Here is a 17,921-nt window from a genome sequence, read left to right as displayed (position 1 = left end):
ACAGAAACCTTCTTCTGGGGTGTCCCAGCTGCTCACACGCACTACTTGTCAGGCGAGCAGGTCAGCAGGGTCTCTGTGCCTGCAGAGGAGTATGCAGTTGGAGAATACAGGGCAGAGTTTGCTGCTGATGACTCTGGCATAGAATTCTTGCAATTCCAAAAGTGGGCTTTGAAAATAAACAAAATAATTCAGAGAGAGAACATAAAGTTTACATAATGTGCCACAGGAACAATGCAGAATTAAATGAGATTTTATTTCCTTCTCAAATCTTAGAATTTTAAAAATATTTTACAGACATAGCCTTTTAAAGAGAAAATATTTAGTGCTCTGTTGTCATAAGAAAATGATTCAAAGAATGAATAAATGCATTATTTTTATATGACATTCTTCCTGAAAATAAATCTGAATCCTCTATTTCAGTTGTAAATGCATAGAAAAATTATGCTCTTAGTAGATTCCATTGACAATAGTGCTCTAAATTTATATGCTTCTTTAATTTGAGGGCGACAGTCTGATAAATATCTATATACATTTTGCCGTGTAACTTTTAACCTAACAGAAATGCTTTCTGTTAAAAATGCAATAGTGCTTTCTCCACCATAATGCTAGAGAGGGCAGTTTCATGTGACTAGTGAAGGAGAGAAAAAGTTTGGAGAGTGGGAAGATAGCAATTTCACAATATGACCAAGCGTTATCATGTAGAAAATATCCCCAAACCAGTCATTTCTAATATGTGTTACCACTTGTGCTACCACTAATCTGCATCCATGATCTGATTTTTCTGCCAAATAAATTTCCATGAACCCGAATAATGAGTGATGTCTATCACATGTGGTAACACATGTGTAGAGACACAGAAGACTAATTGAATCAATAGAACAAGATCCTGATGCAGGTTAAGGGCTTAAATAATACTTGAGATGATTTATTTCAAGATAACAGATTCCATAGGAAGTGCAATTAAAATTCCAATGTGTCATTTCTGTTAGGTTTAAAAGTTGCATGGCAAAATGTATATAGGTATTTATTAGACCGGAGCCCTCAAATTAAGAAATATAAATCACTCAATATGTTATTGAAAAATACTAATTAATGCATCATTGTGCCTATATTTTATTACAGAATGCAGTAAAAGAAAATAAAATGTAATTCGCAAGAGCACGAGGTAGCAATACCATCATCACCTTTAGCCCCCCTGTGATTGACAGCACCTAGTCACCTTGAGTTTCAGCTTTTCTGTGAGAAAGGAGATAAAATAAAAACCCATTCAAGGTAGTTAGTTATATTTCAGTGAAAGCAAACAAATGTACAACATACACGCTGCTGATATCCCAAAGGCATATATTCTCAAGGCAAAATAGTGAAAAGTAAATGATCCAAAAAACTGAAAGGGGAGAGATACAAGGAGAATCAAAGCATAATCAAATTTGTTACATAGAAGTCTCTTAATATGGTGAACTAAATGGGACAAGGTTTCTGTGTCTGTGCCATGGCAGTACAGAGGCAGGCAGGTGGCCTTGGCGGTGTGGGTGGATCTGCTCCATGAGGTCACTCAGGTGGGCAGGAGGCACGACCACCCTCAGTACACAGCCTTCCTCCTTCCTCACAGTCACAGCCTGCCCAGCCAACCTCAGCAGCATGAGGTGGAACACAGTGGAGAGAAAGCTGTTTTCTTCTAAAGACTAAAGACAAAAACAGAAACAAAAAACCTGGAGCTTTTCATCAGGGACAAATGTACTTTTGACTCAATCACACATTTGAGAAATTTTCCATTGAGTGGATCTGCCGACAAACCCACATTCGTTGCTTGTTTTAATATGAAAACGTGTTTACATGATTCTTGAAAATATTTTTTGACTGTAAACTTATATAGATGGCAGCCTATTTGATGCTGTCATTTGCAATTCATAATTGCTGCTAAAAAGTTATTTGTTGAAAAAAATCTGTGACTCTAACTGTTGTTGTTTGAAAGAATATGTCTTTCTAAGATACTCAGACTCCTTTTAAGCTCTTCATTTGGCCCTCCTTTTTTTTGATTCAATGTATTGTTTAATTTGTTACTTATGATTAATCAATAATTAATTTTCCCAATCACAGAATCATATGTTCTATAAGTTGCTATGTCAGAGACCTGCCTGAAGATGGCAAACACGCTCCACAAGAAACAGAAGACAGCTCCACAGTGTTAGGAACCCTGGGAAAGTAGAAATGCTAGTGTCTCATTATCAACAGGGAGTCCTAAAGTTAGAGTGAAATCTTTCCCGTGACCAGGGCACCTGGGAGGAACCACCCGTGTGCTGAGTTGTGGGGAACCGGCCCCGTGCCCTGAGGCTGGATTAATGGCCTTGGCTTTGTCCCACCTGCTATGGACTGAATTGTGCCTCAGATTCATATTGAAACCCTAATTTTAATGTGACTGTAGAAATTAGGATCTCTAAAGACGTAATTGAGGTCATAAGAGGGGAGTCCCTGATCCAGTAGGATTTGTGATTTTCTAAGATCCAGAGATCGCTCCTTTTTCTTCTCTCTAACTGCCTTCCCCTCTATGGAAAGGTTGTGTGAAGGCATGGTGAGAAAGAAGGTGGCATCTGCAAACCAGGAAGAAAGTCTTTACCAGAAAACAAACCCTGCTTAACATCCAACTGGGATATTCCAGGCACCAGACATTTAATTTAATTGAAAATTAAATGCTGTGGTTTATGCCATCCAGTCCAGCTTTTTCGATGTGGCAGCACAAGCTGACTCATCCACCTTCCCCACCCTCTCTGAGCAGGAGCAGCGTCAGGAGGCCCTCAGGGACATGGGGACCCAGCTTTGCTCCTCTTCCTTCTGCTTTTCCAGCTCTCTGGTGAGGAGAGAGGACTCAGGCTTCAACTTCAGTTTCTGTGAATGAAACCTGAATGTTTCCTTGAAGATGAAGTTTTTAGCCCATTTTGATTTCTCAACAGAATTTAATCAAACAGAATGAAGTATTAGAATTAATATTTAGGAATGTTCATATTTGTTCCCCACTTATAGGACAGTTGGGATATTGCGTACTCTCATCTCCAGGCCCTCCTTGTGTTCCAGGAGACAGGGTCACTCTCACCAGCAGGGCCAGTCAGGGTAATAACAGAGTCCTAGCCTAGCTCTGTGTGAAATAAGGGCTGACACTGAGCTCCTGCTCACTCCCACTGTCCCCTGGACATGATGCCTGCCTGGGTCAAGGGGGTGAGTCTGGACAGATGTCACTCTGGCCATCAGCAGCCTAACTACCTTCACGACCTCCCATTGTGAACAGAGTCCCAGAAGCTGCGTGAGCCATGAAAGTTGGACAGAGAAATCCCACATCATTACTATCAGAGGGGGCTGTGAAAAGACCATGGAGGGGTTTCATACCATGACCACCCACCACTGAGCCATGGTGGCCACTCTGTCTGACAGGAGCCCCCAAGGGAAGACCAGCTCACACTGTCTAACCACTAGAGGTCGTTTTTGTCACCATCTTGGTTCTAGCTGGTTTGGGCCAGTTTCTTTAGTGCATCCTGTTTTGTCCAGATTCTCTTCTGGTCAGCGTTGTCATGAGTGGTGTGATCGGTGCTCAGAATACAAGTCCTGACAATCTCCTACCTTACACTTGCTGCCTTCTGTGAATCAGATATTCTGATAAGGATCCTGTTGGATCTTACTCGAGTCAGGGGCCACACAGACCCCCACTGAGGGCTGAGGCCCACAGGCATCTGAAGACAAGCAAAGGTTCAGAGAATGATAGCCCGTGACTGTCCCCTGTAAAGACAGCTTCTCCCCAGATGGCTGAGGGCTGTCTTTGGCTGTGTCCTTCCTTCTGAATGATAATGAGGGATGGAGCAGGTCTCTAAGCAAAACCACAGCAAGACATTCCTATGTGTGCCACTATCACCTGGACATAGGTAGTACTGGATACACTTAAGACAGTGAGGAGATTTATAATCACAAGGAAGAGAGACAGGGAAAGGAGGCAAGAGAGAGAAGGGTGGTGATGTGTGTATAGTACCAACACTGACAGTACGTTCTTTAATGGTTTATTGCTGAGTATGATGCTCCAATGATCAGATTCTATTCCATGCAGCCTATACATATACCTTATATAGGAAAAGGGCCTTTGAACATATAAATTAAGGATTATGAAATGGGCAGATTATCCTGTATTGACCAGATGGGCCCTAAATGGGCCTGTCTTTGTTAAATGTCTATCTCTATCTTATAAGGACATCATGATTGTCCTTATAAGATAGACATAGACAGACATTTTAACAAAGCCTGTGGAAGAGAAGGCAATTTGAAGACAGTGGCAGAGATTGAAGTGATGTGGACTCAAGCCAAAGAAAGCTGAAGCAAACAAAAGCTGGAAGAAGCCAAAAAGTAGGCTCCCCTGCTGGAGTCCCTGAAGAAGCTTGGTCTGATGACAGCCTGCTCTCGACTCCTGAAACTAGTGCTGGACTTGCGGCCTCCAGAACTATAGGAGAATATATTTCTGTTGTTTTAAGCCACCAAAGTTGTAGTAATTTGTTATAGCAGCATAAGAATTTTAATAAAAATGGGGCTTAGGATAAATCCAGCCTCAAGTTACTCTGATGATTTGTAGTCTCCACCTTCAATTCTCTAATGTTACACAAGATTGCTTAGAAGAATAAATAATGACAGTTCTTAGTTGAAAATGACATCTGAGGCTGGGCTTGGTGGCTCACGTCTGTAATCCCAGCACTTTGGGAGGCCAATGTGGGCGTATCACGAGGTCAGGAGATTGAGATCATCCTGGCTAACATGATGAAACCCCGTCTCTACTGAAAAATACAAAAAATTAGCTGGAGTGGTGACACGTGCCTGTAGTCCAAGCTACTCAGGAGGCTGAGACAGGAGAATCCCTTAAACTCGGGAGGTGGAGGTTGCAGTGAGCCGAGACCCCACCACTGCACTCAGGCCTGGGCAAGAGAGCAAGATTCTGCCTCAAAAAAAAAAGTAAATAAATACACCAAACCAGGACTTGAACTCAGCTCTGGACCAAGTGGACCTAATAGACATATACAGAACTCTCCACCCCAAATCAACAGAATATACTTATTTCTCAGCAGCACATAGCACTTATTCTAAAATTGACCACAGATGCCTTATGTAAATGATGAGTTGGTGGGTACAGCAAACCCACACAGCACATATACACCTATGTAACAAATCTGCAAGCTGGGCACTTGTACCCCAGAACTTAAAGTATAATAATAATTTAAAAAATGATATCTGACTAGTAGTATCTTATCTAGAATCTTCATTCTAAGATATTCAAGGGGCCCTAAGTAGTCTTTTCATATATATATATATACAGGTACATTTCCTGGTGCATCAACTAGAGAAAACCTCAGGATGGCCCTTGACTCCCTTGGTGATACATTTCAGATGAGTAAACTGTTCATCAGAGCCCAGAGTTGAAACACTTCAACAGAGGTGGTTTGCCCAAAGACACATGGTCAGCAATTTTCAGGACTGAGCTTGGAACCCTCGTCTGCATAACCTTAAATATGTTGCTTCCGCGTGGCCATGTTTGTTTCACAGAGGATTGAATGGCCTTTAAATTCGGAGAAGAGACAAAGACAGAAGGGTGGTGTGAAATTCTCAGCACAAGCTCCCTGCTACCTCTGCACCTTGCCGTGATTACCCCAATTATAAACTTAGGCCCTTATGCAGTTTTGTCTACAAAGCAAAACTTCCTCAAAGTCTTTACAAATATTAAATGTCTTTCTTTAATATTTGAGGGCAGGGGCAAGGCAATACCTTGCATTGCCCTGAACACTTTGCATCTTGTCTACCATCCTCATCTCTCTGACCCTGTCCTTCCCCCTCAAATAGTGTCCTGTAAATCTGATTTCTTCTGCTAATATGAAAACAAATGGACAAATATTCCCCTACTTTTCTCATATTCAGAGCATACAAGAGTTAATAATCACATATCCAGAGAGTACGAGAGTCGATCAAAGGATTTATCCAAGAGCATCTACACATTACAAGGATTCTGCTAGCCATCTTCACAGTGAAATTTTCTGTGTGTCTTGTTAAAATTGACACTACAAAATGACAAAATAAAAGTATTTGGAAGAACAGATGGTGGCCATGCCCTTAAGGATGTAAAAGACACCCCTGCCCCTTGTGTTAGTTTCCTACTCCTGCTGTAACAAGTTACCAGAATCTTACTGGCTTCACACAACACAAATGTATTATCATACAGTTCTGGCAGTGAGAAGTCTCCCTGATTTAAAATCAAGGTACCAGTAGTGCTATATTCCTTCTGGAAGCTCCAGGGGAGAGAATCTGATTCTCAGTTTTTCATCTTCAAAGACAGCCCCATGCTCAGGGCTGCCTGACCCCTTTCTCCATCACTGAAGCATCCCTCTCCATTGTCTCCATTCCTCTCTGACTGTTACTCCCACTTGTCCCTATTATAAAGATGCTTGTGATGATGCTGTCTTTCCCAGATAATTCAGGTGTTTCCTAAATTTTCTGAATATCCCTATGCATGCAAAAGAAAATTGGCAAATATTCAGAATCTACTGTCCAAAAACGAGGGTTTGTACACTATCTTAGGTTGGATCTTTCAGGGACAATGATGCCCATGCTGGCAGCATATTTACAATGCACAGGAAACACTGGGAGGAAACAAAGCAGTGAGAAAGGAAAGAGAGTAGTGATAACGAAAGTGTCCTCAGCAAGAAGCTACCACTGAGCATGAATGGAACTCAAGCCCACGTGGAAACATGGGAAAATGTCTTGGTATTATTCCACCTCAGAAGGGAGGGAGCTGGGGTATGTATACACCTCCCCTGTCCTCACTGATTGAGGGCTTTCCTAGAGGATGCTCATTCCAGATGCTATGATAGGCCATGTGTGCAGGCAGGGCTGCCTTCTCCAGCTTCAGATAGAGCAGTGAGAAAAAGATATGGCCATGGGGGGTCATCAGAAATATAGTGAACGGAAAATGGAAAGGGTAGCAAGAGTGACAGCTATATTACCCCTCTACACACACACAAAATTGTGTACTGTAATCCAGAACTGCTTCTCTCTGAACGTAAATCTTAGCAAACAGTTTACCAGTAACTTCCCTTGAAATTCAGGCCTCTGGAAAGCAGTAGGAAATCTGTGTACCAGCTATACCACTGCGGTCTGGCCACCCTTAGTGATGCATGAGTAATCCTCCCTGGACTCCCCAGGTTCTAGTCTTCTCATGTCGATGTAGTTGATTCCACTTCCCTTGCTGCACAACCAGGCTGGAATGCCTGGGCAGAGGCAGACATGTGAGGTATAGGGCTTCAAATCTGTTTCCAAGTGTTATACAGATTCAAAGCATTTCTCCATGTACATGGGTGGTGGCTTGGCAGGAGATGGAGACTCTCTTTCCTGGATGTGGAGCAAAGAGGCTGGCATCTGAGTCAGGATGATGTCCCCACTCACTGCTAAAGAGTCAAAGAGAAAAGTGGCATTGATGGTGCATGGCAGGGATGTGCACTGAGTAGCTGCCACCCTCACAGAAGAGAAAGTGTTCATTGACCTGGCTTTTCCCCAGAGCCTGCCCCTCCCCTGCTTTCCAGAGAGCCAAGTTTTTTGAGGACTGTACCTGAACACTCACAAACACTCTGGTGGGAAAGGCAGATTAGGGCATTAGGCAAGATGTATTACCTTGGTCTTCTTTCTTTGGAGGCAGTTGATGTGGGGGTCTAGATTGACCTGGAGTTTCAAGTTTATCCTGATTCAGGCTTCAACAGTTGGAGGAAGAAACAGAGATGCTGTCTGAAGTAAACAGATCTAGCATTACTAGACAACCCTTCATACTGATGACCTATGGGAAATAATACCCAAGCGCAGAAAAATGTGTAGAATAAGGGGAGCCGCAAACCAAGACGAAGCTGCTGCCCATTGAGACCCTGGGTACTAAAGAGACCTATAGCTCTGGATAATGGAAGATCTGTGAGTGGCACAGGCACTGAGGAGTCAAAGCATCATTATTGTGCCTCTGAAGGGAATTGCTTGAAAATATACTGGTAATAACGAATGTTTAAGGTCACTACAAATACTTTGGAGTGTTTTAAATATGCTTCTGATAAAGACGGTTTCTCTCACATGAAACAATGGGAACTGTGTGACAATCACGGAGGTGTTGTTAATATAGCAAAAGGGATTGTTACTCTCTATATCCATTTAAGTAACTTGAAGACCTGATAGATGTACCCTCTGAGACTTTATTAGACGTTCCCTACAAATGGTTATACTCTCCTGTACATTCCCAATACAAGTATAAAATATATTATTCCGTGTAGTCCTTAGGTTTGTATTAAAGTTTGATTTTTTTTTTCCCTCAAAATATCTCTTGTCACAACAGTGGCCCTAGAGAGAAATACATTATCTTCTGACAAATCCATGCTGCCCTGGTATGACCTGGGACCCTGGGGACATTGCCCCTGTACTGAGTTACTGAGATCTGCCAGCCCTGCAGGTGTGCCCAGCCTGCCCCATCCCCTGCTGATTTGCATGTTCCAGAGCGCAGCCTCCTGCCCTGAAGACTTTTTAATAGGCTGGTCACACCCTGTGCAAGAGTCAGTCCCAGTCAGGACACAGCATGGACATGATGGCCCCCGCTCAGCTCCTGGGGCTCCTGCTGCTCTGGCTCCCAGGTAAGGAAGGAAAACACTAGGAATTTACTCAGTCAGTGTGCTCAGTTCTGGCTGGAACTTCAGGGAAGTCCTCTGATAACATGATTCATATTAAGAATATTTGTTTTTATGTTTCCAATCTCAGGTGCCAGATGTGACATCCAGATGACCCAGTCTCCATCCTCCCTGTCTGCGTCTGTAGGAGACACAGTCACCATCACTTGCAGAGCCAGTCAGGGCATTAGCAACTATTTAAATTGGTATCAACAGAAACCAGGGAAAGCCCCTAAGCTCCTGATCTATTACGCATCCAATTTGGAAACAGGGGTCCCGTCAAGGTTCAGTGGCAGTGGATCTGGGACAGATTACACTTTCACCATCAGCAGTCTGCAGCCTGAAGATGTTGCAATTTATTATTGTCAGCATGGTTATAGTACCCCTCCCACAGTGTTACAAGTCATAACATAAACTCCCAAGGAAGCAGATGTGTGAGGCTGAGCCACCCCAGATACTCTTCCTGGTGCCTCCATCTGCTAAGAGCATTTGTTATATTCAATCAGATTTTGAAAGTCATTGGGAGACTTTTGTAGAGGGGGTCAGGGAGGCTCCTCTGAACCCTAAGCCTATTTTGCCCTCATCCCCAGCAGAAAAGATGGGACAATGCCTGTCCTGATTGAATAAGGAAGAGAGATAAGTTCACCTGAGGAGTCTGTGTTATGGGATAATTGGAATTCATACAGCAAAAGAGAAGCTATTCTCGGTATTTCAAGGAGAAATTCTTCAAGTTGATTAAATTAGAGTCTAAACCACAGTCTTTTCGAAGCATATGGTGTGTTATTCATGAAGCAGCCACTAGAGACAAGGGATTCTCAGGTGCTCCTGCAGAAGTCAGAGTGCACCTGCCCCTGGTGGTATGTGCTGAGTACCATGTCATGATCCTCAGACCTGTCTGGGAAGACCAGGGTGGGGGTGTTGATGCTCTCAGCCACCTGCGGCATGTCTCCAGGTGATTCTCCAGTCCACTCATAACTCTATGTGCTTTAGTTCAGGTGTCAGTGTACATGAATCCACCACTCTGACTTCCCAATCTCATGGGAAGGCCTCTGGTTAAGCATCTCTAAAGAAACCACAGAGAGAAAAGGGGTTTTGGAAAATATGCTCCCAGAAGTGATAGTAGTGATGGGGAATTGACAGCTGATGGGTCAGTAAGGTTGCTCTTTCCACAAGGCTCAAAACTTTGCCAGTTACAGCTTGTCCCAGAATACACTTGAATGTGCTTTCAAGTCTTACCAGCAAGTCTGGGTTCATAGCAAGAAAACTTCATTAAGTCATACATGAAACAGAAAAATCAGGACAATGTATGAAACACAGTATAAGGCTGTGTGTGGTAGCTCATGCCCGTAATCCCCAGCACTTTGAGAGGCTAAGTCTGGAGAATTGCATCATCCCAGGAGTTTGAGATTGGACTGGTGTTGGGAAGAGGCCCCCGAATCCAGCCATAAACAGTCCCCCAAACTGGCCATAAGCAAAATCTCTGCAGCACTGTGACATGCTTGTGATGGCTATGATGTCCATGCTGAAGGTTGTTGGTTTACCGGAATGAGGGCAAGGAACACCTGGCCGGCCAAGGGTGGAAAACTGCTTAAGGCATTCCTAAACCACAAACAGTAGCATGAGTGCTCTGTGCCTTAAGGACATGTTTCTGCTGCAGATAACTTGCAAAAGCCCATCCCTTTGTTTCCTGTAAGGAATGTCTTTAGCTAACCTATAGTCTATAGAAACAACGCTTATTATTGGTATGCTGTCAATAAATGTGTGGGAAAACTCTGTTCCTGGCTCTCAGCTCTAAAGGCTGCCAGCCCTTTGATTCCCACTCTGCATTCTATATTTCTGTGTGTCTGTCTTTAATTCCTCTAGCACTGCTGGGTTAGGGTCTCCACGACCGAGCTGGTCCCGGCACATGGTGCCCATACATGAGGTTCTTAACCAGGTTGAAGTGTCACTACAGTGGTGTTTGGAGAATGTGGAGCTATGCTGCAGGACACTCGACTACTCTTAAGAAATCCCTGTGGTGAGTAAGAAGTGGAACTCAGAAGCATCAGGGTAACAATAGGTCAAGTGTCAGCTCTGGTTCATTCCACCTTGGAACCTTTTCACACTGATGATAAGGAAGAAGGAGAGTATAACAAAGTAACAGAAGAGGTGACAGAGCAGGTTTATTTGACAGCTAAATCTAAAGTGGCAAAGGAGGCCCTTTGCCTCCCTTTCTGCACCCCCTCATTAGTTTGAAGAAAAAGAGTAGCCTGATCCTCCAGATCCTTCTTTTCCAGGGGACACTGGGTGAAAAGTAGTTGCCCCAGTGACTGAGCAGCACCTTGAGCAATCGCTCTCGTTTCTATTCAGGCAGGAATCCAGCAAGCTAGACATGAGGGTGACATAGAGGCTTGATAGTTCCCTGTTAGAATACAACTCCCAGATGAACAGGGAAATATTATAGCTACATTTGAGCCTTTTCCTTTTAAATTACTCAAAGAATTTAAACAAGCTGTTAATCAATATGGTCCAGGTTCTCCTTTTGTAATGGGACTGTTACAGAATGTTGCTGTCTCCAGTTGGATGATTACTCCTGACTGGGATGCTCTTACCTGAGCTTGTCTATCTCCTGCTCAGTTCCTACAATTTAAAACTTGGTGGGCAGATGAAGCTTCCATTCAGGCTACACGCAATGCCTGGGCCCAACCTCAAATTAATATAACTGTAGACCAACTTTTGGACATCAGTAGCTGGACTGGTTTAGATGCACAAGTGCTTATGCAGGATGATGCCATACAGCAGCTTAGAGGAGTGTGCATCAGAGCTTGGGGAAAAAAATCACTTCAGGAGGAGGACAATACCCTTCCTAATACCCTAATTCTCTTTGGCAAATGGATGTCACTCACACATATTTCCTCATTTGGGAGACTAGCTTATGTACATATCCTCCACCATAGCTCCACATTCTCTAAACACCACTGTAGTGACACTTCAACCTGGTTTCTCACTTTGTCTGGGCTACATGACAATCAGGAGAGTCTCCTGCCTGTGTTAAATGTCACCTTTTGCAATGTTTTGCGGTGATGGGCATTCCAGCTTCTATTAAAACAGACAATGCCCCAGGCTATAGTAGCCAAGCTTTAGCTACATTTTTCTCTATATGGAATATTAAACATATTACTGGTATCCCATATAATTCTCAAGGACAAGGCATAGTGGAAAGAATACATCTGTCCCTGAAACAGCCATTGCAAAACCAAAAGGGGAGAAATAGGGACTATGGGACTCCGCATATGCAATTGAATCTAGCATTATTGACTTTAAATTTTTTGAGCCTCTCTAAAGGCCAGATGCTATCAGCAGCTGAACAGCATCTACAGAAAGCAGCTGCAAAGACAGAAGCAGAATAACCGGTTTGGAGGAGATATCTGATAACAAAAAGTTGGGAAATAAGTCAAATAATAACATGGGGTAGAGATTATGCTTGTGTTTCTCCAGGCCAAAACCAGCAGCTGATTTGGATACCATCAAAACACCTGAAACCTAATCATGAGCCAGATGCCAAAGAAGAGATTCTGGGAGGAACCCGAGGATGCCCCAGTTTCAGTCATGTCAAGACTGACACTAAGGAGGAGCCCAACTGTCACGAGCAACACTGGTTGAACATAGCCACCTACCTGGGGACAGATCAAGAAGCTGTCACAGATGGTGGGAAAAACATGAGGAAAGGGGAACAACCAGTCACAATGAGTAATTTAATGATAGATATGGTAGTGATTAACACCACTGCCATGAGTATTCCTTCAGTAAGGGCTGACACAGAGAACAATCATACTTATTGGGTGTATTTATCTTATCCACCACTTCTACGGCCTGTAACTTGGCTGGACCCCATGTGCAATGGAGGTATACACTAATGATAGCTCTTGGATGGGTGATCCTATGGATGATAGAGGCCCATCTCACCCACATGAGGATGGAACTGTTATGAATATTTCTTTAGGATTTGAACATCTACCTATCTGTTTGGGGAAGGCCACTAGTTGCCTACACCCTCAATATCAATCTTGCCTGACGATAATGCCTGGATGTAATCACTCTGTGACACAGTTATACATGCTTTCTGGTCTCAGTGTTTACCAAAATAAATCTGCTCCTATAATTGAGGCATACCACCCCCAAAAATCTATTTGTAAACGGAAAAAAATGGTCAGAAAAAAATGAATGTACTTGTTTGGGAAGATTGCAATGCAGAACAGGCCAAGGTGCAGCACAATGATTCCTATGGAATCATTATTGATTGGTCCCCTAAGGGGATGTTTAGCTTGAATTGCACTTCTCAGTCTGCATGCCACGGCCACACTATGTTCAGCTGGTCTGAATGAAACAGTCATAAGGTAGAAATGATAAGAAGTACGGCAAAAGTTCCTATTATCTGGAACCATGATAGTATAGTGGTACCTCAACCTCAAATGATATGGCCCTCTGTAGGAGCTAAACATAAGGATTTGTTAAAACTATTAATGGCTCTTAATAAGATCAAGATTTAGGAAGGAAAATATACTATGCTATCACAATATAATCCTAATTACATTTTAGAACTTGCTGAAAACAATACAGTTTGGATAGAATGTTGTGTTTGTCCTCTTTTTCTGTTGGTAATGGGCAATCTAAAGTATGACATCCCTAATTATCATGTAACTTGCCAGGAATGTAGATTGTTCTCCTGTGTAAACTCTTCCTTGTTTAATACTAATCATCCTATCCTAGTAGTGAGAGCTCAAGAAAGAGTATGGTTATTGGTGAAGATTTCCCATCCTTGGGAATCCCCTCCCTCTGTAAATATTACTACTGAAATTCTTCAGAAAATTATGAGATGCTCTTGGCATTTCATTGCTACTTTAATCTTGGTTGTTATGGGACTGATTGCTGCTGCAGCAACTGGAATTGCATGACATTCATCAGTGCAAACAGCAGATTTTGTAAATAAATGGCAGACAAAAGAATTCTGCTCTGCTGTGGAACTCTCAAACTGAAATAGACCAAAAGATAGTTAATAAATAAGTGATCTCCAACAAACTGTAATGTGGCTAGGAGATTGAGTAGCTAGTTTGGAATATAGAATGCAGCTAAAATGGAACTGGAATATTTCTGACTTTTTTATCACTCCTCATCCTTACAATGAATCAGAGCATGAATGTGAAAGAATAAAAAAAGCATCTAGAAGGACACTTTAGAAACATGTCTTTGGATATTGCAAAATTAAAAGAACAAATATTTAAAGAATCCCAGGCATGCCTGACCTTAATGACAGGAACTGGAGTGCTTGAAGGAGCTGCATACAGATTAGCAGCTAGTAACCCATTGAAACGGATAAAAACACTTGGAAGCTCTGTGATTTCAGTGATGATTGCGCTTTTAATTGGTGTTGTTTGTCTTTGTATAGTTCGAAGATGCAGATCCCAACTGCTGAGAAAAGTAGTTCACCATGATAAAGCTGCTTTTGCTTTTATCGCCTTGCAAAAACACAAAGGGGGATATGTTAGGAATGGGTGCCCAAATGTGGTCATAAAGTGGCCCCCAAACTCGCCATAAAAAAAAATCTCTCCAGCACTGTGACAGGCTTGTGATGGCTATAAGGCCCACACTGAAGATTGTTGGTTTACCAGAATAAAGGTAAGGAACACCTAGCCCACCCAGGGTGGAAAACACCTAAGGTGTTCCTAAACCACAAACAATAGCATGAGCCTTCTGTGCCTTAAGGACATGTTCCTGTTGCAGATAACTAGCCAGAGCCCATCCCTTTGTTTCCTGTAAGGAATGCCTTTAGTGAATCTATAGTCTATAGAAACAATGTTTATCACTGGTTTCCTGTCAGTAAATATGTGGGTAAAACTCTGTTTGTGGCTCCCTGTTCTGAAGGCTGTCAGCTCCCTGATTCCCACTCCACACTCTATATTTCTGTGTGTATGTCTTTAATTTCTCTAGCGCCACTGGGTTAGGGTCTCCATGACTGAGTTGGTCTCAGCAGACTGGGCAACATAGGAAGACTCTGTCTCCACACACATGATAAAGATAGATGACAGGTAGATAGATAGATAGATAGATACAACAATCATTTGACAACCAAATAAGCCTTCTTTGACAAACAGGAAGACAACAAGAGAAAATCCTAAACATGGATATAGTATTTTTCCTCTTAATGTGAAAGTCCTTTGCTACTCAAAATTACCCAGAACTCAGCAGCACCTCAGCATCCCTGAGAGGGTGTTTTGCATGACACATACTAGGCCCACCACAAATTTCCTGAAAGACAATCTTCATTTTAACATGGTAACAGGTAGTCTATATAAAGTTTAACAAGCTATGTTTTAGGTGTCATTTAGCTAAAGAGATTTATTTTTTTCTCAATGAGGACATTTAAGAAAATTTCAATGGAAGGTCACATGTTGAAAGCACACCTAGTTTTACTTTCAAATTGATGCAACCTTGCATTTGAAAACATTTTGAAGATTATTAACGTTGAATAATCATAATTTTATATCCATGGAATTATCCAACAACTAGATATTTAAATGGAGTAAACATTTTTTGAAAGTTTAATAATTACTGAGTGAAATAACCAATTAAAATTGTGTGTACCTATGTTAGAGATTTTTGGACTTAATTGTACCAAGACAACTTGGTTTGGGATGTTGTCTACTCCTGTGATCTGCCATGAGAATCTTCTGCCCTGAGTAGTCACTGTCCTTCACACTTGACCTCATAAATATAATCCATAGGCTGGAGACAATCTGAGTTCCCTGTAGCCAAACCAACCAGCTGAGCCCTGCCTTGATCAGTCAATTGATTATTAAAGTGAGCATTCATGAATGTGAAAATAAATACTTAGTGTAATAAGAAACTAAGAGTTTAAGTGGTTGATTGGCAATAATTTTTGTGCAAAAACTGACCAATACAGTATTTATATATCTACCTATTTACATAGATGCATTTTATTAAAATTGATGGCATACATATGAATATTTATTAATCCATATATAGAGATGCTAAGACAACATTTAAAACATGAAAACTGAATACCAATAAAAACCATGAAATTGATACCATTTGGGGAAATGTACGTATTTGAGTGTATATAACATACATATTTGTGCATTTATATTTTTGAAAAATTATTGACTGCAGATACTTATATGTATACATATTTATGTCTAAATAAGGCAAAATATATTTATATATACATATATAGGCAACACATGCATATTTAGAAAGTAATTATATAAAAATTAAATCTGTGAAGGTGATTTCAGTTTTCCCCCATAAAAACCCTGGTGCCCAAAACCTGGTATAGTATCTGCTCTGGCTACAGAAATTTCCTTTATAACTTTTAGTTATTAAACACTCACCTAACAGATATGTACACCTTGAAATATTTTTCTAGCTCAGTGGAGAAGTAAAGGGTTTGAATGGGGATAACCGCCTAATGTTAAAAATTAATCATTGCATCCTATAGAAGTCTAATCGTGCATATGCCCGCAATGATGCCATGCTGGATGGAGTTCTCATAACTGGGTGCTGTATTGATGTCACAAAACTGCTGTCATCAAGGATGCCCTGGGAGACTGGAAGTCACGATACTAGGCAAACCCTAAGGGCGAAGTCACTGTATACTTTGCAATGAGAGATTAGCAATTCCATGACATTGCTATTGGTTTGGAGAGATCATCAGGCCTCAGAAGAGACAAAACTGAAGGACTGGAGACAAAGTTGGTTTGGAAGAGCTATGACCGAACCTTTGAAAATAGGTCGAGATAAAAAATAAATGCTTCTCAAATGAATAGCCATCTCTATTCCATTACTGAAGACCAGTTTTTAGTAATTTAGAGGATCAAATACTAGGACTTCAGTCAGTCATGTGTCCCAGTTTTTTTAAGAAGTCACATGAACCATAGAAATCCATGCATGAGTGCAAAAATATGAATTTCAGTTGATGAAGCTTGCATGCCTATGACTTTTCTGAGCATTCGACTTGCCAGATAGCATAACCCCTCCTGAACCACTAACATTATACCACACATCAGTGGTCAGACTAAAAACGCGTGTCCAGTGAGTACAGTGGAACTAACCCAACATCCGAAGGATAGTGGTTGTTTTCCTGTATATGCATTTGCCTTTCTTGTCAGTCATGTTTCTGACAGAATCATCTCTTGGAAGATTTCTGAGTGCTTTCATCAGAGTCAAGAAATCCTTATACCACTTAGCATTGGAATAAGCAACTTAAATATAGCAAAAAAAAAAAAAAAAAAAAAAAGTGAAGCAACCTATGTTCATGATGTTGTCATGTGTCCAGGGGCAGCTGTCCTTACAGAAAGGAGAAAACCCCGATGTGTAAGACGTTGTTACCCCCATCAACAGAACAGGAGAATCTGAGAGATGACTACTTATTACGGGTAGAGACAAGGTTGAAAAGTTGTTTTTATTCACTCTTGTCTGTGGTTTTCTGGTTGATAGCTCTTAATTCAAAGAATTGGCATAATAATTACTGCATTAAATTGGAAAAAATGACGACCATGTGGCCATTTAGTTCCCACTAGGATACAGCACAAACCTTGAACACAGCATCTTATGGTGTGAGCTGGGGTCATAGAATCTGATAATCAAGGGGAAATAGGTTCCTTTTACATATTTTAGAAAGGAAGTAGAGAACACGTGGAACCTAGAGGAATTTCAGGACGCTTTTTATTTAATGAGATTTCCACTGGTAAAAGTTTCTCTTAACTTGAACAGACTTCAGAATGAAGCTTTGAGTAACACTACTGAAGCATCACATGCACTTGGATGCTAGTGCAGCAGAGGGGAGATGAAATGCACAGTGAGCTTAGGAGATGAGAACACCAAAGACATCCTCTTGGTCAGTTTGAATTGAGAAACACAAGAAATAGTCCACTCATTCTTTCTTACTTGTTCTATCATTGAATCAGCTGACCACGAGAGAAGCCACTGTGCCTGGTGAGGCAAAATTGTGTTTATTTTGATGGATTAGGTGACTTAAAACCAGATTGAAAAAGCAGAGGAGTGAGCTCAGACAGCTCCCAGCACTCATTTCCCTTCTCCCTGACGCCTGTGTGTTTCAATGATCAAGGAAAGTCCAAGGCCGAGTGTAGTGGCTCACGCCTGTAATCCCAGCACTTTGGAAAGCTGAAGCAGGTGGATCACCTGAGGTCAGGATTTCAA

The 17,921-nt window shown here is 41.7% G+C and overlaps 1 gene segment (V, D, J or C); it reads left to right on the top strand.

The window, feature by feature from the left end:
- The first annotated feature begins 8,594 nt into the window (after positions 1-8,594).
- LOC105524307 lies at positions 8,595-9,119 on the top strand. The segment is given in 2 exon segments: positions 8,595-8,672; positions 8,797-9,119. Coding segments are annotated over 2 exon segments (378 nt in total).
- Positions 9,120-17,921: the final 8,802 nt, after the last annotated feature.

This window comes from Colobus angolensis, unplaced genomic scaffold (assembly GCF_000951035.1).
Source record: "Colobus angolensis palliatus isolate OR3802 unplaced genomic scaffold, Cang.pa_1.0 Scaffold498, whole genome shotgun sequence".
Lineage (NCBI taxonomy): Eukaryota > Metazoa > Chordata > Mammalia > Primates > Cercopithecidae > Colobus > Colobus angolensis.
The sequence above is the reverse complement of the archived record's forward strand: the minus strand, read 5'-3'. Positions and strand labels throughout refer to the sequence as shown.